Source organism: Lacerta agilis, chromosome 2 (assembly GCF_009819535.1).
Source record: "Lacerta agilis isolate rLacAgi1 chromosome 2, rLacAgi1.pri, whole genome shotgun sequence".
In the NCBI taxonomy this organism is placed as follows: Eukaryota; Metazoa; Chordata; class Lepidosauria; order Squamata; family Lacertidae; genus Lacerta; species Lacerta agilis.
In genome coordinates this window covers 120,113,181-120,136,267 of record NC_046313.1, presented here as the reverse complement: position 1 = coordinate 120,136,267, position 23,087 = coordinate 120,113,181, and the positions used below count along the sequence as shown (strand labels likewise).

At 49.9% G+C, this 23,087-nt stretch overlaps 2 protein-coding genes across 4 annotated transcripts; both read right to left on the bottom strand.

Annotated features, from left to right (window-relative positions):
- Positions 1-797: 797 nt before the first annotated feature.
- LOC117042277 (H-2 class II histocompatibility antigen, E-S beta chain-like) lies at positions 798-11,479 on the bottom strand. Of its 3 annotated transcripts, XM_033141808.1 has the most exons (7): positions 11,333-11,478; positions 8,269-8,533; positions 7,742-7,746; positions 3,178-3,459; positions 2,899-3,009; positions 2,176-2,199; positions 798-931 (listed from the first exon to the last, which is right to left on the bottom strand). In XM_033141808.1, the coding sequence occupies exons 1-7, from the start codon at positions 11,436-11,438 to the stop codon at positions 918-920; spliced, it is 807 nt and encodes a 268-aa protein (XP_032997699.1). In that variant the 5' UTR covers positions 11,439-11,478; the 3' UTR covers positions 798-917. The 3 variants fall into 3 exon arrangements, with proteins under 3 accessions (XP_032997699.1, XP_032997702.1, XP_032997701.1); XM_033141811.1 differs by lacking the exon at positions 2,176-2,199 and having other exon boundaries at positions 11,333-11,479; XM_033141810.1 differs by lacking the exon at positions 7,742-7,746 and having other exon boundaries at positions 8,264-8,533.
- Positions 11,480-17,072: 5,593 nt separating this feature from the next.
- Positions 17,073-22,475, bottom strand: LOC117042278 (H-2 class II histocompatibility antigen, E-S beta chain-like). Its single transcript, XM_033141812.1, has 6 exons — positions 22,329-22,475; positions 20,063-20,332; positions 18,946-19,227; positions 18,701-18,811; positions 17,979-18,002; positions 17,073-17,163 (listed from the first exon to the last, which is right to left on the bottom strand). Exons 1-6 carry the CDS (start codon positions 22,432-22,434, stop codon positions 17,150-17,152), a joined length of 807 nt encoding a protein of 268 aa, XP_032997703.1. The 5' UTR covers positions 22,435-22,475; the 3' UTR covers positions 17,073-17,149.
- Between the last annotated feature and the right edge of the window lie 612 nt (positions 22,476-23,087).

The following is a 23,087-nucleotide window of genomic DNA, read 5'->3' as shown; positions in this document are numbered from 1 at the left end:
AGGTTACATACTCCGCTAACCCAGAAATAACGCTTCAGGTTAGAATCATAGAATCATAAATCATAGAATCCTAGAGTTGGAAGAGACCCCAAGGGCCATCCAGTCCAACCCCCTGCCAAGCAGGAAACACCATCCAAGCATTCCTGACAGATGGCTGTCAAGCCTCCGCTTCAAGACCTCCAAAGAAGGAGACTCCACCACACTCCTTGGCAGCAAATTCCACTGTCCAACAGCTCTTACTGTCAGGAAGTTCTTTTTGCTTCAGGATAAGAAAAGAAATCGTGCTCTGGTGGCACAGCAGCAGCAGGAGGCCCCATTAGCTAAAGTGGTGCTTCAGGTTAAGAACAGTTCCAGGTTAAGAACGGACCTCCAGAACGAATTAAGTACTTAACCTGAGGTACCACTGTATTGGAGTAGAAGGAAAAATCCCAGCCAGGCAAAGACTCTGAAGGAAGCGGCAATACATGCCTGGGGAAAGTCCCAGGGGCCTCATGGAGAGGTTTGGGAGGCCACATGCGACCCCCCCACAATCCAGGCTCCCCACCAGGGCTTGAAAGACCAGTCCTTGCAGTCCGATGAGATTCAGGGTTGTTTTCAGGGACAGCTCAGGCTCCCCCAGGGAGATTCAAAGCACAAATTTTCTAGCAGAGAGGTCCAAAGAAGTAAAATCAGGCTGCGATAATTTGAAATCCACAAGCAGAAAGGGAAACACAAAAAGAAACTTCCCCCCCCCCAAAAGGAGTAATGGCAAGCAAGCAACAGAGGTACGGGGGGGGGGGGCACACTGTTGTTCTTGATCTGTGGCTCCTTCCATCCACCTTCCAAGGAGGTTTCCACCCTCTGAGCATGGACAGAGGACAACTGGCAGGAAGAACAGAGCTTCTCCACATCCCAGGATCCTGATGGAGCAGCAAAGTCTAACTGATGAGTCCTGCAGGCAGAGAAGAGAGAGACAAGCCCATCACTGTGGGGTGAGGAATGGGGAGAAAGGGGTAGAGGATTCCCTGGCAAGATTGGGGGGACACTCCATCGAGCAGCCATCAAATACTGGGAACTACAATTCCCATCACCGCCAGCTATGGGACTGGCAGGGGAGGCTCTGAGGAGGGAAGGTGGCAGCGGGAGCAAGACTTGGCTGGCTTTGGTGGCGGAGAAGAGTTTCAGAAGAGACCAAGGAGATCTGTCTAGATCAGAAAGGGGGAACCACGGACCCCAGACCAAATGTGGCCCCCAGGCCTGTCTTTCTGAACCCTCCAGGAGTGATTCCACCTCCCTGGGATGAACTCTGAGGATCCTCCTTGCTTGCCTGGACCAAGAACAGAGAGGGGCAGGAACTAGTCCACTCAGCAACACGGGAATTGGCATGCTTTTCTCCACCCACACTTGCCAAGCAGCGGCATGTGGCCCCCGGAAGGAGGGGATGCAGGCCTTGGGGGCGAAAGAGGACCCCCCCAGAATAGATGCCCTGCAATGGGCAGAAGGGCCAAACGCCAGCCCCGGTCTCTTTCCTTGGTGACTGCTAAGGAACTTTGCTTGACAGTCTCCCAGGTGGGAAATTCCCCTGGAGACCCACTTCCAGGACATAGAATCATAGGATCCTAGAATCCTAGAGTTGGAAGAGACCCCAAGGGCCATCCAGTCCAACCCCCTGCCAAGCAGGAAACACCATCAAAGCATTCCTGACAGATGGCTGTCAAGCCTCCGCTTCAAGACCTCCAAAGAAGGAGACTCCACCACACTCCTTGGCAGCAAATCCCACTGTCCAACAGCTCTCACTGTCAGGAAGTTCTTCCTAATGTTTAGGTGGAATCTTCTTTCTTGTAGTTTGAATCCATTGCCCCGTGTCCGCTTCTCTGGAGCAGCAGAAAACAACCTTTCACCCTCCTCTATATGACATCCTTTGATATATTTGAACATGGCTATCATATCACCCCTTAACCTTCTCTTCTCCAGGCTAAACATACCCAGCAGCCTAAGCCGTTCCTCATAAGGCATCGTTTCCACTCCATGATATTGGAGTGCATCCATCAGGGGATGGATTGATCCATAGAAAGCCCCCCCCCCTTCCAAAGGGTCTGGGGCTGAAAAGCGAGCCATGGTGGGGGCACAGCCAGAAGCCAGGAGAAGGAGGTTGGGGGAGGAGGAGGAAGATGGAAGAGCAGAGAGGAAAGTTACCTGCAGGCTGAGGAACAGCTTGCCCTGGGAGAGAGAAAAAGAATAGAAAGATTCGGTCAGCACCAGATATCCCCTGAAATAGCTTCTCTGGGAACATGCTACCCCCCAAGATCAAGATGACACAAGGCACAGCTAATAACTTTTTTTTCCTTATTCTGTCCTATGAAGTATGAGGGGTAAAATAATAGTCTTTGTATGAAATAAATATTTCCTTCCCGATACAGAAAGGACACTGGGGGACATCTTGCCCACTAACCTCTTCCCCGTTGCCCAATGCCCCCACCCCACAAACCCTCCCATATTCCCTCAGCTGCCTCCTTGGGGGCTCTGCATTGCCCAGTTGTTGATCTTGGGATTCATTTCAGACACACAAACAGTGATGAGACCCAAGGGAGATGAAGGCCCCCTCCTGACTGTCAGTGTCTCAAAGGCCCCTCCCTCAGCAGAACATACATGTCCTTACTCTGCTCAAAGGCTTCAGAGCCAGAGATGTTTTTCAATTTCTCCTTCATATGTTGGATAAGAAGTTTAGGTCTTTACAGATTTAAACCTCAGACCACCTCCATACTAGCTGAGGCTCCATTTGAGACACCAAGATGGACTTCCTAGGAGTGGAGAAGGAACAGACCCCTCTCCAGAGCCTCTGCCTAAGAGCAGGAGGGGAGCCTGGAGACCAATCCAGCCCCCCCAACCCTCCCTCTCCCCCTGGCCCTCCATTCTTACCTTTCTTGTTCTTCAGGTAAAGGGCGAGTCCCGTGGCCCCAAAGACCAGCCCCAGCACAATCCCCACAATCCCCGTCCACATCTTGCTTCTGGCAGAGTCCGACTGGGGCTCTGAAGGAAGAAAAAGCCTTGAGGGAGGAAAGGCAGGCCTGGGATCAGCCCCCTGAGGGGGGACCGACCCATCTAGCCCCCCCGGAATGCCCCCCACTCCCTTGGGCAGGAGTCAGTCTCCACTCCAGGAGATGGGGAAGGTGGGTCAGGGCTGGGAAGGCGTCCTACCCCATTGCACCGTGACGGGGCCTTCGAAGCTGGCGTGCTCCACCTGGCAGGTGTAGACGTCTCCACGTTCCGGCTTTGTCTCCAGCATCACCTCAATATGGAAGGTCCAGTCCCCGTTCCGGATGAGGTCCGTGGTCCACACTTTGGGCTCCTCCTTCCTGTTCCTGAACCACTTGATCTCGATCCCCGCAGGGAAGAAGCGGCCCACGTTGCAAATCAGCAGAGTGTTGTGTGGTGAAGATTCATCGTTGTCTGTGGGGGTGATCTTCACCTTGGGCTGGACTGGGGGAGGGAGGCAAGGGAGAATGGGGAGGAAGGTCAGAGATTTAGGCAGGGAGGGACCTAGAGCAGGAACGTCCAACTTCCAAGAGACTCCGATCTGTGGGAATGATTAGGAACGTGGATGAGGATATATTGTCAGATATATCCTATCCCAGCTTGTGTTAGCAAGTTCCAAACTTAGCAGAGTTTCATTCCCTTTTAAAACACACACAGCAGATGCGCTTGCACAGGCTTGCTAAAGCCTAAAATAATATATATATTCCTGGTATAATTCCCCTATATCCCTCTTAAAAGACTGCACACGACACAATGTATCTTAAATGAATAAAAAGACTTTACTCACATTACTTCCTGAGTTACACAGCGTTTCTCAGAATGGCTGGCATGCTTAGTAAAAAGTATTTACATGTGGTTGCTACTTCCATAGGGGGGAAAGTAGTTTCCTTTGTTCTCTTGGCTGAGAGCCAGGAGAACATGCTTGTTGCTCCTTGGATAGACGAGGAGAAAAATGGTGACTGGTCTAGGGATCTTGTTCCCAGGTGAGACCAAACCTACTTCTGGTTACAGAGGAAGTTAACTCAGTCCAGGTAGCAGGAAGTTAAGCCTGGAGGACTGAGTTACCTTCATGTCCACTCTAGCAATGTTGAGTTGGACTGCTCTCTGTTTACATCCCACATGATCTACTCCCACTATAAATAAACTGGCAGTGATCTACTCATTGGATTGACCAGAGTTCTTCAGCTTTTTCGGGGGAGGCTTCACCAAAGTTGTTGAGGACCCCAGCTTGTGGGGGGGGGGCTTCCTCTGACAGCAGCCCCCCCCCGTGACTTCAGAGTCAAAAAGTATCTGCTGAGCATCAGAGTGGTGCTAATCTTCAAGGGGGAGCAAGAAAACCTGGGAAAGGATCTCCCTTATTCTTTCCCCATCTGTTTTTTGAATTGTGTGGGAGAGAAATCCTGGAGAAGGGGAGAGTTTTTTTCCTTCCTTCCTTCCTTCCTTCCTTCCTTCCTTCCTTCCTTCCTTCCTTTCTTCTTTTGCTTCCCTCATTGTCTCACAGATCAATTACAAGTGGTGAAGAGATCAGAACATCATTAGGGATGATTCCTGGAGAATGGGGGGGGGAGTGGGGAAAGTGGGGGGGGGGAGCTGGAGGGGGAGCCTGGTAGCTGAAAAAAGTAATGAGTGGTTGGGAAGGAAATGGACCGTGTTTATAATAATTATTATTTAGGACTTCCGGCTGGCGACGCCATAGCGGGTGGTCGGGGCTGCTTCGGCTGCGAGGCGCCCGATCCATCCCGGGGGTTAGGAGCCCCGCAACCGCAAAGCGGGGCTCCGGTTGGGGTGCGGGAAGAGCGTCCCGCACCCTGGGCTCCCCGGCTGCGCCCACGGAGGCTCCGAACCCTTCCCTTGCCCCCCCTGTAAAGGGGGAGTGGGGGTGAAGGGACAACGGAGCCGGGCTTACGGGGATATGCCCCAACCGGGATGCAAATGCGGCGACAAAGCCCGCGGTGAGCGTCTTAGTTCTACCTTTGAAGAATGGAGCCAAAGGAACCCGGTGGTCGTGAGTAATTAATTTGACCAGAAACTGAGCTTTTGGAACGATCCGGGGGGAAGGAGAAAGGCAGCCTGCCTTCTTCCCTTCGAGTTAAAGAAGCTAACCAATTTGAGTAACTGCTGCTACAGAACTGTTTCAATGTACTTAAAATTGATACATGAGACTGGCAAACTTTTTTCTCGGGAAGTAAATTCGTGGAAAATATCTCCATTTAAAGTTGCGGTATCTGCGCTCCAGTTTAGGAAAATGGCGACGAACAGAGAGGCAGGAGTAGAAATCTGATACCCACTTCCTCCCCCTCTACCAGTATGCTGGGCTTCGTCCTTGAACTGGTACTGAACTCTGGACTAACGGACGAACAGAGGCTCACTGCTTTGAAGGTGGAACTGCTGTACAGGAAAGTCAAAGTCTTGTGTGGGGGTCTGAAAGAGAACCAATTGCCCACAGAGGAGGCTTTTAAAACTTTTAATACTTTGGAAGAAAGTCTTGCCAAAGAGCTGAGAGGGTGTCTGGGAAGATGGAGAGAAACGAGTGAGCTACTTCGGAGAAGAAACTCGCCTTTTGGGGGTGGCAGTCCCAAGGCGACGGTAAGATTTGTTATATCCAGTCCCCGAGGTGTGAGCTCGGGGGCCAGGGACAGAGAATTATGGTTTTTACAAGAAGAAAAGGAATGCTACAAAGAACCGGAGAAGCTGAGAGACGACGAGATGGACATCCTGGAGCTCGTGGCAAGGAGAGTTTTGGACTGTGCCTGGATCTGTGGACGCTTGGAGAGGGAAGCTACAGGGAAATTCAGTGTTGATGCCACCAGGAGAAGAATAATGGACAGAGGGGGTGTGGGGTGAAACACTAAGTAAAATTTGAAGTAGCCTGTCATGGAATTTTGAAATCGGAGGGTGAATACTGTCAACAATCTTTCTGTTTTATTTTTTGTTTGAATATGAAAGGAGATATTTTGAGTTACTATGTTATTAGCAGCAGTTTAAAGGATAGAAGAGATAGATATGATATAAATGATTGGTGAAGATTTTAATGGAAGAAGAATTATGATGAGATATTACTACGATGATGCATTGTTAGTTAAATGTTGAATATATAATTGTGTGTAATTATATAATTGAATTTGAATTTCAGGAGAAATGGTTATAAAATAGATTAAGAATATGAACTCGAAGGAGAAAGGGCAGGGGAAGTCAATGGTCAAGATATGGAAATAGAAATTTTCTTTTTAAAGAAAAGATGCAACAAGAAAACTTGACACTGTTTGTATTTGTTTTATCAGTGTATCTGTTTTGTATTTGTTTAATTGTAGGTGTGGGTGTGGGTATATGTTGTTATAAGAAAAAGGTCAATAAATTCTTATAAAAAAAAAAATATAATAATTATTATTTAATCCTGAACATATGTGATTTTGAGATTGTGGGGTTAATTTCTACACCCCCCCCATTTAACAAAAAACTGGACATATGGCAGCCCTACCTGAATCCATGTCAGTTGTGCAGGAAATAACAGGTTAAGGTGTCACAATTAATAATTGAGTAATGTCCAACCAACATCATTTTGTACTTTAAAAATGTTCAGGGTTTCTGTTTGAAATCTGCTCGCTCTCTCCTCCCCCTGAAAGGCTGCCTATTCCCCGCTTGCAGCCCCCCACTCTAATGTAGTCCAGTGTTGGACTGTGTCCTGGGTTCAAATCCCCCCTGGGCCTTGAGGCTCACTGGGTGTCCCTGGCCAGCCCCTGCCCCTCAGCCTGGCCTCCCTCACAGGGTTGTTGTGGGGATGGAATGAGGAGAGGGAGAACCATGGACAGAACACCATCTCCAGCTCCTCGGGGGAAATGGAGGGGAATGCATGTGCAAGAAATGAATTTTAGAGAAGTTTTTAATGTTTGATTTTCTGTTGTGCTTTTAATTCTGTTGGGAGCCGCCCAGAGTGGCTGTGGAAGCCCAGCTAGATGGATGGGGTATAAATAATAAACTAATAATAATAATAATAATAATAAATTATTATTATTATTATTATTATTATTATTATTATTATTATTATTATTGAATTCAGCAGGGGGGCACCTAAAAGAAGGTCTCCTCCCGAGTAAACCCGCAGGAACAGACAAATGCCCTCAAGGGTCCCCCAGAGAAGGCCCCCTGCTCTCAGATTGACACCATTGTCGCACAAGCAGCACACACATTTCCTTTAGAGTCCTAAAGAAGCCCAGCTTATAAAGGCTTTTCTTTACCCTTTCCCCCTCCGAAACGAACCGCTCCGTATGTTATGAATGAGCAAGGTATCTCAGTGGAGCGCGCTTTAGCCATTGAGAAGATTGCATGCCTTTCTGTATTGAACGTTCAGCTATAGCGTTCTGCATGCCTCGTTAACTTCTGACAAGGCGCTGACAGCTGAACAATAGAATCGAAACTCCGTATCTGTATCATCCAATCAATGTTGCAACATTTGACAATGGAACTGAAAGTAATCAATTAAAAATCGTTACATTCGGCAGTCTACACGGCTACTGAATTGACTGTTGCTGAAAAAGCCTCAGATCTTTGGAAATTCATATAAAATCCATACTTTCATGGATTTTCTCCATTCCGGTGTCATCTTGTAGGTAGGTGCTCAGGATGGTCTTCTCCAACACTTCACACCTCTTCATATGTTGCCCAGAGTCATTATCTTATGTTAATCTTGTTTACCCCTATGTTAATTATGCATGAATCCTCTCCTCACCGCCCCTTTTTTGATGTTTTGCTGATGCAGTAGTGATGAAGTCATGATGCTTTTCGAACTGTATCGTGGGATATGGAGGGAAGTTTAAAAAACCCATGTCACCCTGTTCTCACGGTTCAGTTTTACTAGAACCTTGTTGCGCAATAAACTTTGTGTTTTCCTTTGCTCCGCTGGTGGCTGGTCTCTGTTTATTCTCTCCGCAAAGTCTGCGGGCTCTTGCCCGACGAGCCAGGTGGCTGAGTAGCCTCGCACTTGGACTTTTCCATAACATCATCATCATCATCATCATCATCATCATTGTAAATACTGCATTTTTGTGTTGCAAGCAGCCCTGACACCTACAGGGACATCAGGAAAGGCCCCTCTTCTTCTCTGAAAAGCGGGAGGGGGCCAGGGAGGGGAAGCAGCGACAGGGGCTGGGAGGGGGGAAAGTCCTGTGTCCACCCCACCCCCACCCCCAGTTTGGGTTCCTCCGGAGGGGGTATTTCCCATGATGCCCCCCCTCCCCGATTCTGGACTCACTGTGCCGGGCCTGGGAGAAGGGCTTGAAGATCCCGTAGTTGTGCCGGCAGAAGGAATCCACGTTGGCCCTCCGTGCCCGCAGGCCTTCCTTGTCCTGGTTCAATTCCTTGACTACAGACTCCATTATTTCAGCCACCGCCATGTACTTCTCTCGGTCGCCGTCGAAGTAAAGGAGCTCCTGCCGGTTGAAGAAGTGCCTACCTAGGGCATGGATCCGTTGTGTCCCATTGGAGAAGTGGCACTCTGCCTTCAACTGGTACAGGAAATGCTCTGCGGGGGGGAGGGAGAATGAAATGTGTGTGTGTGTGGAGGCTCCTGGTTTCCGGTTGCCTTAAAGGCACACCTCCCACGATAGCGGATAGTTGCAGCACAACCTCCTTGGCCCTGGACCCCATGGGTGTAGCCGGCAGATTACATCGCTATAATGGAGGGGGCAACAAATTATCAAGAAAGAATTTTGTTTTTGAAAATGCCTGCTCCAAAGGTCTTATCTTACTATACTATGGATTATATAGCTATATATGAAATTTCATGCATATCGGTTAATATCTTGACCCTCCTCCACCAAAATAGCTAGTCACTTGGCTGTTTTCCTAAGTTGTGAAGGCTGAAATTTCAGTTCAGTGGAGCACTTACTGTTCCCAACTCTAACCCTGTGGAAAGCCATCTAATTAGACTTTAATTTGATTTTGAGATGTTTTTAGGAGGTAATTTAATTATTGTTTGGTTTTATACCAATGTTACCGGTATGTATCTGATGTTAGCCACCCTGAACCCGACTTAAAAGCACAACTTCAAGCAGTACCAATGAGACGAAAACATGGAAGGTGCCTAAAGAAGCCAGGGTGGCTATCTAAAGAACTTTTAACTGATTTAAGATTTTAAAGGGATATGTACAAAAAATGGAAAAAGAGGGAAAGCACCAGAGAGGAATTCAAACAAATAGCCAGCAAGTGTAGAGACAAAGTCAGAAAAGCTAAAGCACAGAATGAACTCAGGCTTGCTAGAGAGGTTAAAAGCAATAAAAAGGGCTTTTATGGGTATGTCCGTAGCAAAAGGAAGAACAATGAAACAGTGGGGTCACTTAGAGGAGAAGATGGTGAAATGCGAACAGGAGACAGAGAAAGGGCAGAACTCCTCAATGCCTTCTTTGCCTCGGTCTTCTCCAAAAAATAAAACAATGCCCAACCTGAAGAATATGGAGCAGATGATTCGGCGGGGGAAACACAGCCCAGAATAAGTAAGGAGGTAATACAAGAATACTTGGCTAGTTTAGATGTATTCAAGTCTCCAGGGCCAGATGAACTATATCCAAGAGTATTAAAAGAACTGGCAGAGGTGATTTCAGAACCACTGGCAGTAATCTTTGAGAATTCCTGGAGAACAGGCGAAGTGCCAGCAGACTGGAGGAGGGCAAATGTTGTCCCTATTTTCAAAAAGGGGGAAAGAGAAGACCCAAACAATTACCGCCCAGTCAGCCTGACATCAATACCAGGAAAGATTCTAGAGCAGATCATTAAGCAAACGGTCTGTGAGCACCTAGAAAGGAACGCTGTGATCACTAAAAGTCATTTTTTGACAGAATTACAAGCCTGGTAGATGAAGGGAATGCTGTGGATATAGCCTATCTTGATTTCAGCAAGGCCTTTGACAAGGTGCCCCATGATATTCTTGTAAAGAAGCTGGTAAAATGTGGGCTAGACAATGCTACCATTCAGTGGATTTGTAACTGGCTGACTGACCGAACCCAAAGGGTGCTCATCAATGGCTCCTCTTCATCCTGGAGAGAAGTGACTAGTGGGGTGCCACAGGGTTCTGTCTTGGGCCCAGTCTTATTCAACATCTTCATCAATGACTTGGATGATGGGCTTGAGGGCATCCTGATCAAGTTTGCAGATGACACCAAATTGGGAGGGGTGGCTAATACCCCAGAGGACAGGATCACACTTCAAAATGACCTTAAGAGATTAGACAACTGGGCCAAAGCAAACAAGATGAATTTTAACAGGGAGAAATGTAAAGTACTACACTTGGGCAAGAAAAATGAAAGCCACAAATACAGGATGGGTGACACCTGGCTTGAGAGCAGTACATGTGAAAAGGATCTAGGAGTCTTGGTAGACCACAAACTTGACATGACTCAACAGTGTGATGCAGCAGCTTAAAAAGCCAATGGTAGCATTGTCTAGCCCATAAAAATTGAATGGTAGGATTGTCTAGCCCATAAATAAAAATCAATAAAAAATACGGAGCAAACTGGTTTTTTCCTTCCTATCTACGCCCCCTCCTGTCTACGCCCGTACCTGGGTTTCTTAGTTTTGAGAAATAGCAGACAAAAGGTATATTTATATGTTATGTGGAGTTAATAATTGGTTATGAGATCTCTTGGAAATGATGGGAGATAAATGAACTAATAATGATGAGGATAATTTTGAGAGGCAGGTGAAGAAGCGCTCACGGCCGGATTCAGCTGTGTTCCCCGCCCCCCCCCCCGCCCCCAAAATCCCCTAGGGCTGCCTGCCATCAACTGTCCTGCAGGAAAACTATTTAATGTGATAATATTGTAGTTTTATTAAAATGCAATTGAATGTTATTTGTAAGCTGCTGGGGTAGTATTTTAATCCTGAAAGGTGGGATATAATTAATTGCAATAAATAAATACTCTCTCCATCTCAAGTTCCCTCCTGCTCCTTTGCCCCCGGTGTCCTGGAAGAAGCCAAGATCACCCGTGGGGAAGCAATGATTCTTCAACATCAACTTCGCTGAACGAAACCATCTTGTTCGGATGCCAGATTAACTACTCTAGTCCTAACTTAAAAACGGAAAGTGTAATGCTGGTGGTCAACAAAAGAGGTTTAAAGACTCTCTCAAGGCAAATCTAAGAAAATGTAGTATAAACACCGACCACTGGGAAACACCTGCCTGCGAGTGCTACGAATGGAGAACAGCCTTTACCAAAGATGCCATGGGCTGAAGACACAAGGGAGAAACGTGATCGTCAAAGGAGCCCCACTGATGGGGGTCCCGCTAAGCGGAGTTTCCTCTTCCCATTGCAGGATCTTGGCTCACCTGGAGGCTCCTCCACGCCCAGCCCCTCCGAAGCGGAGACCTCCAGCGCCCCCATCCCCAGCAGGAGCCCCCAAAAGGCCAAAGGCGCAGCGCCGGAGCCCCCCATCCTTCTCTCTCCTTCGCCCCCCGAAGACTCCGAAACGGGACTTTCTCTGCTCAGCCCCGGGGGAAACTCCTGCACAAGCCCCGCCCACTCCACCTCCCCGCCCCGCGAGCGTCCAATCCGCCTCCGAGGCGAGGCAACGTCATCGGTCTCCAGGCAGGGAACTCCTGGTCTCTGCTCTCGATAAATCTGCAAGTTCCTCTTTGCCTTCTCAGCTTCTTCTGATGTCTCCATCGTTGTTGCGTCGCGTGTGAATAAAGATCTTCCCCGAAGCCCCCCCTGTAAACCTAAAGGGGGGGGCTATAAAGCTTAACAAGAATCTCTCAGTTCCATCCAAAACTTTACTCTGGCAGCAAAAAAGGAAATTTCAGACTCCGGCTTCAAAAAGGCGAGATGCGCTTTTCTTTTGTTGCGTTTTAAGCCGCTAAACCTTCGTTCCTTCATGTATCCGGAAAGAGCAAGGAATTTTCCTGCGTGTCATCACAGGATCATAACAAGGGCCATTTCCGGATGGTTTACCTGGAGTCAGGCTGGTTATCGCCAGGGCGTTTTTTCATTGGCCGAGCTGGCAGCGACTGGAATTCAGAAATAAAGAAAACCATCAAATCTGGCATACGGGGCCCACTTTATATAAATTATACAATTTGGTATTTGAACAATTGGCATTAATAATTGTATTATAAATTGGTATTGTTATAATGAGACTATTATTGCACTGTAATTGAAAACTATACAATTTAAAAAAAAAAAAAAAAAAGCGGTTACCTTGCCCAGCGCACATTTTACGAATATCATGGGGGACATTATCAAAAGCCTTACTGAAATCAAGATACACTATGTCCACACCGTTCCCCTGATCCACCAACCTTGTAACTCTTATAAAAAGAAAAAGGAATGAGATTGGTCTGGCATGACTTATTTTGGATAAAACCATCTTGGGTCTTAGTAATCACAGAATGTTAAGTTTTTTGGGCAATGTTGTGGAGCTTTATAGTCAAAACCAGTATTCCAGAGATGTTCTGGAAAATCCATGCACATGGCAACCCTAATTCTGCCCCTATTATTTGTGCTTCACCAAAAACTATGAGTGCCATCTTCTGGTGCCAAGGCTTGTGCAGGGACAACACAGCTGCCAAGGTCTCTTCTGACCCCCTGGCAGCCCAGGGTGGGGCAACGGGGATCATCTTCTGCCAGAGGAACAAATGTCTTATCTGTTTCTCAAACTGAGGGGGGGGCCCTCTAAATTGAGAGAGTCAATGAAGGCAGCAAGACAGAAAAATGAAGGAGAAGAATAAGGTTTTAATGGGTGGGTGGGAGGTGAAGTCTTTGGGGCAGGAGAACAAGGCCCACTCCGCAAAAATGAGTTGGGGGGCGGCCCAATATTTGCAATGGGGTCTTGGGCCTTTTTTCTCCCCTGACCCACTGCAAGGCCTATAACTATTTTAAATGCTGTAACCAAATGATATGATCTTTGGGGAGTCGTGATGCATGGTATGTATGTGTATGTGTATGTGTGGTTGTAAATGTATAAATGCGTATATGTGGCAGCAGATATGGGGTGGCATTCAATTTCGTTGTACTACGTACAATGACAATAAAGTATCTATCAATTTCAGGTTCTCATGAGGGGCTCTTGATAACGTTGACCACAGCATACTCAGTGGGGTGGATGTTGGGGGCAGAAGAGGAGGGTGGTTTGCCTGGTGCTCCTGGGGGACATTCCTGGTCTCTGGGGTGAGGCCTGCTCCTGGGAGAATCACGCAGGGTCCCCTGAAGCCCTTTCCCCCCCTCTCCAGGTCACCCCTCAAAGACTCATGGAGTTGTAGAGTTGGAAGGGACCCCAGGGGTCATCTAGTCCAACCCTCTGCAACCCAGAGCATCCCTCTCTTCCGCAGACAAACCCTGCCTGCACTTGGTGATGCCTGGGTCTTTTTCCGTCTGAGGAAATCCTTCTCGCCTGCCGCCTTTCTCGTGTTTGCTCCCTGTCTTAGTGCGACCTTGATGGTCCTGGTTCTCCTTCTGCCATTACAGTGTGAGCCGCCCTGAGGTCTACGGTTGAAGGGCAGTATACAAATTTAATAAAGAAACCAAGAAATACATGTAAACATGGACCCCTGGGAGTGTTTTCTCTCTCCTTTCTCTCCTTTGGAACTCCCTGCCTATTGAGACCAAGAGGCGCCTTCTTCATTGTTCTCTTTTTGGCACCTGAGGAAAACATTCTTGCTCAGACAAGCCGACCCAGATGTCAAGAAAGTTCAGGTGGTGATGCTTCCGGTTTTTGGCACGGACGGGAATGGCCGAAAGATACCATCGCTCCCGATCGCCATGGGGAACTCCGAGGCTGTAATGGGAGTATGCAGCCTCCCTAACCTTCCCAGGAGTGTGGGAAGGACTGCCTTGCCCACAGATGCCCCTTAAACCAGCTCTGACCCTTTGGGGAAATGAGCAGGGGGGCCTGGGCAGAGAGCACCCAGGGGAGAGGAACTCCTGCGGTCGGCCCAATCGTCCGAGATTCCCAATGCTTTAAAATATGAATTAGTGAGAAGCCTTGGGCATGCTTCAAATGAAGGAGGAAAAAGTATTTTGTTAAAGAAACTCAGCCACTGAATGATTAAGAAGAGAAGAGCAGATTTTATCACCGTATCGGTATGTGAAGCGGGGCAGAAGGGGGGGGGGAAGCCCTGGACTCTATGATTGTATTTTGCTTTAATATTTTAAATAATGGGCAAATACTCCCCCCCAGAAGACCCAATTTTATTATATATAACAAGTGAGATCTGAAAGACTGATAATTCGAATTTGGTGGAGAAGATTTGAAATTATATACAAGAACTGTGCAGGACTTAATGAAAAAGAAAGTTCAGGTGGTATGCTTTTTTTCACAATTAAGTGATGTATAAATTCATGGAATAAAATAAACAAACTACCCAGAGTGTTTCCCCCTCGCCAGCCTCCTGTGATTCTTGGCACGCTGAGGGGATTTATTACCTGCCCACCCCACTAGCAAAAAGTGGCCAAAAGATCGTTTCTGCTCTGCCTCCCAGTCTCCTCAAGGGGCGCAAAGGGGGCTAATGGAGGTTTGGGGAGGTTGTGTCAATCCCTCAGGAGGACTGTGGTGGATAAAGTCAGGACCCACCCTGGGGGGCACAGGGTCTCCTTCCTCCTTGCTTCCCAGCCCCCAAATGCCAGAGGTTTGGGGCCAAGGAGTGGGGCTGGGGGGTTTGTGGAGGTGCCATAACTGCAGGCGGGGGGGGGGGGGTTTCATCTGGACATCCATCGTGTTTCCCTCTGAGTCTTGAGGGGATACTAGAAATTCCCTCAGACCTTGGTCAACCTTGAGATCTCCTGTCAATTTCCCCCAGAAACAACAAACGGGGCTGAGGAGTCTGGTGGGGAATCCTGGAGTGTTTCTGTGGAGAAAAGGGCGGACATTTTCTCTCTCCTCAGAACAGGCAGGGAAATTGGTGAGGAACCTGGGCAGAGACAAGGGAGTCTCCCTTTGCCTGAGGGGTTTCCTGCTCTTTTCTCCTGAGGGAGCCCAAACATGAGGAAAATGGCTTCCCTGTGGAGATTTGCATCTTTCCCTCCTCAGGACCTGAAGGGTGAAGGAAGGGATGCCCAGGGGGGCAACAGACTCCATGTTCCCTCCTCCAAGGGGCCCACAGTCAGATAAATGAAGGAATAGAAAATTCCCTCAGGAGTTTTAGTCACAGGAAGATTCAAAAGATGTTTTTTCCTCCCCCTGAAGTTTGTGGAACGGCATTTGGCTCTCCTGAAGAGCTAGTTTGAAATCAAATACATAGTAGAATCACCTCAGGAGACCATGCGGTGTGGGGAGGGTTTGCCCAGGGAAAAATGGCTCCCAAATCAGTTCCCCTCGATGGTTGCTGCACAGACTGGAGTGAAACAGACTTTTCTTTCGTGTATTGGGATGCATGTGTAATAAACCACCTTGGGGTGTTGAATGGTTACATTAGAAGGCCTTAAACATGTCAAGAACCCAAAGGCGGGAAAGTATTGACTGAAGGAATGACTGAAGATCACCTTCTTTCAGGGGAAGTTGTGTGGAATCAGGCAGATCAGCCCCTTTTCTTACACCCAAGATTGTCAAGTGTGACGCTCCTTGAATATCGACATTTAAATGAATAAAACAGTTCAAGGACCACAGAGGGAAGGTCTTCATTGGTGTAACTCAGAGGAAACTCTCTCAAGGCTGTGAAATCTGCTTCTGCCTTGAAGTGGGTCAGGTGAGGATCCCAGTCAGAGGGCTGATCCTTAAGACCACAAAATAGGACATTTACAGAGAAATTAACAAACTACTCTCCATGATGGCAGGTGGCCACCCATCCTCTGCTTAAAAACCTCAAACGGAGGGGAGTCCACCACCTTCCAAGGGAGTCCTTTCCACTTTCGGAAAACTCTTACATTTGGATCAGGAGGAAGAGGATGGGTCTAAATTCCAACAAGGGAAAGATGGAACCAGTGGCGGAGGCAACCCTTGGGGCGGGTCGCGGCGCACGTGGATGCGGCATGGAGGTGAGGGGCGGGCCAGCGAGGAGGGGCGTCACTCTTGTCAGTAGCATGACGCCCCCTCCTCGCTGGCCCACCCCTCGTGCCGAGAAAAAGCCGCTGAAAGGGGGAAGAAGCAGCTTGGGGCCCGCCCGGCGGGGTGGGGTAAGGCGGGTCCGGCCAAAGTGTCACCCCCCCTGGAAATCGGGGCAGAACAACCCCCTCCCCACCCCCTTCCTCCACCCCTGGATAGAACTTGATGCTGTTTTGTCCCAAAGACAGGCACTCACTCATGAATGCAAGCAAAAGTTTATGAAGAGCCTTTGGGATCAGCCAGACGTCCAGTGGGGAGGAGGTTTATTTTGTGGATTGGTGTTACTCGTGGGTAATCTGCAGTTCAGAGTTGCTATTCTGGACAGTGGCTGAAGCAATAAAAATACTGACTCTCTCAACAGACAGAGATTCAAATTGTATTTAAGTGGTGGAACAGCTGCTTTGAGTGCTGAAGGCTCAATGCTTTGCGTCTCTAGGAAGGGCTAGAAAGACTTTCCATCTGAAACCTCAAGGGAGCCATGCCAGTCAGTGTGGGCATATTGGAGCATATCCAGTGGAGATAATGCTGAGCTGGATGGGCTCAGTCGAAGGCAGCTTCCGGTGACCCCTTTCCCCCAGGTGAAGGGCAGCTCTTCCAGGGAGTGTTAGGGGGAGGAAGTGGGTGTGGGAAACCTTCTCCAGCCCAAGGGCCACATTCTCTTCTGGGGAACCTTCTGGGGGCCACATGCCAATGGTGGGCAGGACTAGAGCCTCAAATGCCAGTGTTAAGTTTTCACAGGAGACCAGTCTCTGCACAAACTCACCCTTCCCTCTCCATCCTCCGTCAAGGCAATCAAGAAACATGATTGAAGGACAAATCTCAGCAGGGCAAAGACTCTGAAGGAAGAGCCAACAAAAGGCTGGGGAGAGTCCCAGGGGCCACATGAAGAGGTTTGGGAGGCCACATGTGAACCCTCCCTAATCCAGCTCTGAGGCTCCCCCTCAGGGCTTGAAGGATCAGTCCTTCCAGTCTGAGGAGATTCATGGTTTTTTTTTTCCAGGGACAGGTGAGGCTTCAAAGGAGGTTTTCACCCTCTGAGCATGGACAGAGGGCAACTGGCAGGAAGAAAAGAGCTTCTCCATATCCCAGGATCCTGATGGAGCAGCCAAGTTTAACTGATGAGTCCTGCAGGCAGAGAAGAGAGAGACAAGCCCATCACTGTGGGGTGAGGAATGCGGAGAAAGGGGGAGAAGAATCCCTGGCAAGATTGGGGGGACACTCTATATAGAGCAGCCATCAGATATTGTGAACTACAGTTCCCATCTCTGCCAGTTTTGGGACTGGCAGGGGAGGCTCTGAGGAGGGAAGGAGGCAGCGGGAGGGAGACTTGGCTGACTTTGGCAGCGGAGAAGAAGAGTTTCAGAAGAGACCAAGGAGATCTGTCTAGATCAGAAAGGGGGGACCACGGACCATGAATCAAATGTGGCCCCCAGGCCTCTCTTTCTGAACCCTCCAGGAGTGATTCCACCTCCCTGGGATGAACTCTGAGGATCCCCCTTGCTTGCCTGGACCAAGAACAGAGAGGGGCAGGAACTAGTCCACTCAGCAATACGGGAATTGGCATGCTTTTCTCCACCCACACCTGCCCAGCATTGGCATGTGGCCCCCGGAAGGAGGATCCCCCTCCCCAGAATAGATGCCCTGCAGAAGAGCTTTGCCCCCAAGGGCCAAATGCCAGCCCTGGTCTCTTCACTCAGCCTCTGCTAAAGAACTTTGCTTGACTGTCTCCCAGGCGGGACATTCCCCTTGAGACCCACTTCCAGGACATGATATTGGAGTGTATGCATCAGGGAATGGATTGATCCACAGAAAGCCACCCCCCCTTCCAAAGGGCCTGGGGCTGAAATTAAGCCATGGTGGGGGCACAGCAAGCAGCCTGGAGAAGGGGGTTGGGGGAGGAGGAGGAAGATGGAAGATGGAAGAGCAGAGAGGAATGTTACCTGCAGGCTGAGGAACAGCTTGCCCTGGGAGAGAGAAAAAAAGAATAGGAAGATTCAGTCAGCACCAGATATCCCCTGAAATAGCTTCTCTGGGAACATGCCACCCCCCAAGATCAAGATAACACAAGGCACAGCTAATAACTTTTTTTTCCTTATTCTGTCCTATGAAGTATGAGGGGTAAAATAATAGTCTTTGTATGAAATAAATATTTCCTTCCCGATACAGAAAGGACAATAGGGAACATCTTGCCCACTAACCTCTTCCCCGTTACCCAATGGCCCCACCCCACAAACCCTCCCATATTCCCTCAGCTGCCTCCTTGGGGGCTCTGCATTGCCCAGTTGTTGATCTTGGGATTCATTTCAGACACACAAACAGCGATGAGACCCAAGGGAGATGAAGGCCTCCTCCTGACTGTGTCTCAAAGGCCCTTTGCTCAGCAGAACATACATGTCCTTACTCTGCTCAAAGGCTTCAGAGCCAGAAATGTTTTTCAATTTCTCCCTCACATGTTGGATAAGAAGTTTAGATCTTTACAGATTTAAACCTCAGACCACCTCCATACTAGCTGAGGCTCCATTTGAGACACCAAGAGGGACCTCCAAGGAGTGGAGAAGGCACAAAACCCTCTCCAGAGCCTCTGCCTAAGAGCAGGAGGGGAGCCTGGAGACCAATCCAGCCCCCACCAACCCTCCCTCTCCCCCTGGCACCCCATCCTCACCTTTCTTGTTCTTCAGGTAAAGGGCGAGTCCCGTGGCCCCAAAGACCAGCCCCAGCACAATCCCCACAATCCCCGTCCACATCTTGCTCCTGGCAGAGTCCGACTGGGGCTCTGAAGGAAGAAAAAGCCTTGAGTGAGGAAAGGCAGGTCTGGGCTTGACCCATCTAGTCCCCCAGGAATGTCCCCCCCCCACTCCCTTGGGCAGGAGATGGGGAAGGTGGGACAGGGCTGGGAAGGGATCCTACCCCATTGCACTGTGACGGGGCCTTCGAAGCTGGCGTGCTCCACCTGGCAGGTGTAGACGTCTCCACGTTCCGGCTTTGTCTCCAGCATCACCTCAATATGGAAGGTCCAGTCCCCGTTCCGGATGAGGTCCGTGGTCCACACCTTGGGCTCCTCCTCCCCGTTCCTGAACCACTTGATCTGGATCCCCGCAGGGAAGAAGCGGCCCACGTTGCAAATCAGCAGAGTGTTGTGTGGTGAAGATTCATCGTTGTCTGTGGGGGTGATCTTCACCTTGGGCTGGACTGGGGGAGGGAGGCAAGGAAGATTGGGGAGGAAGGTCAGAGATTTAGGCAGGGAGGGGCCTAGAGGCTTCAAGGGAGGGAGGAGAGGGGAAGGAAGGACCCTCTCCCACCTTCTAGAGGGTGAAGCCTCTAGAAGGCGCAATTGATGCTCCCAGCTTGTGGGGGTGGGGCTTCCTCTGACCGCAGCCCCCCAACCCCCCCCCTGACACCAGAGTCGTGATGCTTCCAGTGACCACAGAAACTCCTCCTGCATCTGCCTCTGGAGTGGGGCACCCAGAAAGGACCCCCTTCCTCTCTGAAAAGCGGGAGGGGAGGGGCACAGGGAGGGCAGCAGCCACAGGGGCTTTGAAGGGAGAAAGTCCTGGTTCCACCCCACGCAGGACAGCACGACACCCCGCCCCCGGGGATGCTGGGTGGAGGCTTCGGGAGTCTCTGCAGCCCGCAGAGACTCCCGAAGCCACTGCCCGGGCTCCCCCGGCGGAGCACAAGTCGGGGCAGGGGAGAGGGGCGGGCCAGCAAGGAGGGGTGTCACCCCACCTTGCTGGCCCGACCCTTGCCTCTATGCTGTGGCAAAAAAAGCTGCTGGAAAGGGGGGGTTACTTTCAGTGCTGCCAGGGCGGAGCTGCAGGGGCAGCCAGAGAGGGGGGTTGACACCCCCCTCGCTGGCTGCCCCTGCGGCTCCACCACAGCACCGCCAAAAATAGCCTTTAAAAAAAGCCGGGGCGGGGCTACCGCCCAAAGTGTCACCCCCAGCAGGGCGCTGCCTGGGGCGGGCCGCCCCCTTGCTACGCCCCTGACCCCACGCCCCCCCCCCCAGTTTGGGTTCTGGACTCACCGCGTCGGGCCTGGGAGAAGGGCTCCAAGATCCTGTAGCTCTGCCGGCAGAAGCGATCCACGTCGACCATGTTCCTCCGCAGGACGACCTTGTCCTGGTTCCATTCCTTGACTTGGGTCTCCGCCAGTTCAGCCACCGCCACATACTTCCCTCGGTCGCTGTCGAAGTAGGCAAGCTCCTGCCGGTCAAAGAAGTGCCTATTTAGGTAATGGACCCGCTGCGTCCCGTTGAAGAAGTGGCACTCGTTCTTTTTCTGGAACAGGAAATGCTCTGCGGGAGGAGAATGAATATTGGGGGGGGGTGGAGGCTTCCGGATTCCAGTTGCCTGAAGAGCGCAGCTCCCACAATAGCAGATAGTTGCAGCTGCCGGGCAGGAGGGAGATGGTCTGTCTCTCTTCCATTCTCTCTCGTGTCACATGATCCCATGGCCAGGGGGGGGGGAGGCTGAGCAGGGAGAACCCCCCTTCACCGCCTCCCAAAGGAAAGGGAGAGCGTGGGAGAAAGGCCATTGTGGAGAGGGAGCCAAAACCTCCAAGGCCCTGGACCCCAAAAACGTAGCCAGGATTTATGGGGGGGGGGACTGAGCTATCCGCTTAATTTAATTAATTTATTTAAGGGGGTGCAGCTGCTCCCTGCCCCCGATGGCCTATGGCAAGTGCTTAAAGAAATGGGAGTGCCTGATCACCTCATTTGTCTCCTGAGAAATCTCTATGTGGGACAAGAAGCTACAGTTAGAACTGGATATGGAACAACTGATTGGTTCAAAATTGGGAAAGGAGTACGACAAGGCTGTATATTGTCTCCCTGCTTATTTAACTTATATGCAGAATTCATCAACCTTTTAATGAGGGTGAAAGAGGAGAGTGCAAAATATGGTCTGAAGCTCAACATCAAAAAAACTAAGATCATGGCCACTGGTCCCATCACCTCCTGGCAAATAGAAGGGGAAGAAATGGAGGCAGTGAGAGATTTCACTTTCTTGGGTTCCACGATCACTGCAGATGGTGACAGCAGTCACGAAATTAGAAGACGCCTGCTTCTTGGGAGGAAAGCAATGACAAACCTAGACAGCATCTTAAAAAGCAAAGACATCACCTTTCCAACAAAGGTCCGTATAGTTAAAGATATGGTTTTCCCAGTAGTAATGTACGGAAGTGAGAGCTGGACCATCAAGAAGGCTGATCGCCAAAGAATTGATGCTTTTGAATTATGGTGCTGGAGGAGACTCTTGATTGTCCCACGGACTGCAAGAAGATCAAACTTATCAATTCTTAAAGAAATCAGCCCTGAGTGCTCACTGGAAGGACAGATCCTGAAGTTGAGGCTCCAGTACTTTGGCCACCTCATGAGAAGAGAAGACTCCCTGGAAAAGACCCTGGTGTTGGGAAAGATGGAGGGCACAAGGAGAAGGGGACGACAGAGGATGAGGTGGTTGGACAGTGTTCTCGAAGCTACTAACATGAGTTTGGCCAAACTGCGAGAGGCAGTGAAGGATAGGAGTGCCTGGCGTGCTCTGGTCCATGGGGTCACGAAGAGTCGGACACGACTGAACGACTGAACAACAAAGGCTGCCTGCCACCAGCTGCCCTGCAGGAAGACTGTTTAATGTGATGATATTGTAGTTTTATTACAATATTAAATTTTATTAAAATTCAATTGAATGTTATTTGTACGTTGCTGGGGTCGGATTTTAATCCTGAAAAGTGGGATATAATTAATTGCAATACATAAATGCTCTCTCCGTCCCAATCCAAGAAACCTGAGCTGCTCTTTTTCAATGGGGAGGGTGTTTCCCGTTCCTTGCCAGATTAACTACTCTAGTCCTAATTTAAAAATGGAAAGTGTAATGCTGGAGGTCAACAAAAGAGGTTTAAAGACTCTCTCCTAAGGCAAATCTAACAAAATGTAGTATAAACACCAACCATAGGGAAACACTTGTCGGCGAGCGCTCCTATTGGAGGACAGCCTTTAACAAAGGTGTCATGGATTTTGAAACACACTCGAACTCAGGACACAAGGGAGAAACGTGCTAAGAGGAAGGCACGCTTGGCAAACCCTCACCGTGATCAACTCCCGCCTGGAAACCAGTGTCCCCACTGTGGAAGGACGCGTGGATCCAGAATTGGACCCAACAGTCACTTAAGGACCGACTGTCAAGATCATGGAAGACCATCTACGAGGGATCGCCAAAGGAGCCCCACTGATGGGGGTCCCGCTAAGCGGAGTTCCCTCTTCCTTCTCCCCCCATGGCAGGATCTTTGCTCACCTGGAGGCTCCTCCACGCCCAGCCCCTCCGAAGCGGAGACCTCCAGCGCCCCCATCCCCAGCAGGAGCCCCCAAAAGGCCAAAGGCGCAGCGCCGGAGCCCCCCATCCTTCTCTCTTCTTCGCCCCCGAAGACTCCGAAATGGGACTCTCTCCGCTCAGCCCCGGGGGGGAACTCCTGCACAAGCCCCGCCCACCTCACCTCCCCGCCCTGCCAGCGTCCAATCCGCCTCCGAGGCGAGGTAGCGTCATCGGTCTCCAGGTAGGTCTTTCTTTGCTCTCGATAAATCTGCAAGTTCCTCTTTGCCTTCTCAGCTTCTTCTGATGTCTCCATCGTTGTTGCGTCGCGTGTGAATAAAGATCTTCCCGGAAGCCCCCCGGAAAACCTATGGGGGCTATAAAGCTTAACAGGAATCTGTCAGTTCCACCCAAAACTTTACTCTGGCAGCAAAAAAGGATATTTCAGACTCCGGCTTCAAAAGAGCGAGATGCGCTTTTCTTCTGTTGCGTTTTAAGCCGCTAAACCTTCCTTCCTTCTTCGATTTTAAATGGGAATAACTGTCTCCTGAGGGAGGGGGGCCTGCATCCCGACGAGACCTTGAAGCCCCCCAATAAGGAGACCCCCTCCCCCAAATAAAATCCCCTCCAGCCCCCAGCGCCCCTTTCCAAGAAACATCCCTGGTGCTGGTGTCCGAGGAGCCCAATGCACAAACACACAGGGGGGAAACAGTGAGGAGCCCCCACAGCCCCTTGCCTGGAGGA

What these genes read in the sequence shown, in the direction of transcription:
- LOC117042277 (XM_033141810.1), bottom strand. Translation starts at nt 11,438, where the DNA reads ATGGGGGGCTCCGGCGCTGCGCCTTTGGCCTTTTGGGGGCTCCTGCTG. An exon ending in GGGCGTGGAGGAGCCTCCAG is followed by an intron (nt 8,534 to 11,332) that starts GTGAGCCAAGAT and finishes TCCCCCCCGCAG; the next exon opens with AGCATTTCCTGTACCAGTTG. An exon ending in CTTCTCCCAGGCCCGGCACA is followed by an intron (nt 3,460 to 8,263) that starts GTGAGTCCAGAA and finishes TCCCTCCCCCAG; the next exon opens with TCCAGCCCAAGGTGAAGATC.
- LOC117042278 (XM_033141812.1), bottom strand. Translation starts at nt 22,434, where the DNA reads ATGGGGGGCTCCGGCGCTGCGCCTTTGGCCTTTTGGGGGCTCCTGCTG. An exon ending in GGGCGTGGAGGAGCCTCCAG is followed by an intron (nt 20,333 to 22,328) that starts GTGAGCAAAGAT and finishes CTCCTCCCGCAG; the next exon opens with AGCATTTCCTGTTCCAGAAA. An exon ending in TTACCTGAAGAACAAGAAAG is followed by an intron (nt 18,003 to 18,700) that starts GTGAGGATGGGG and finishes TCTCTCTCCCAG; the next exon opens with GGCAAGCTGTTCCTCAGCCT.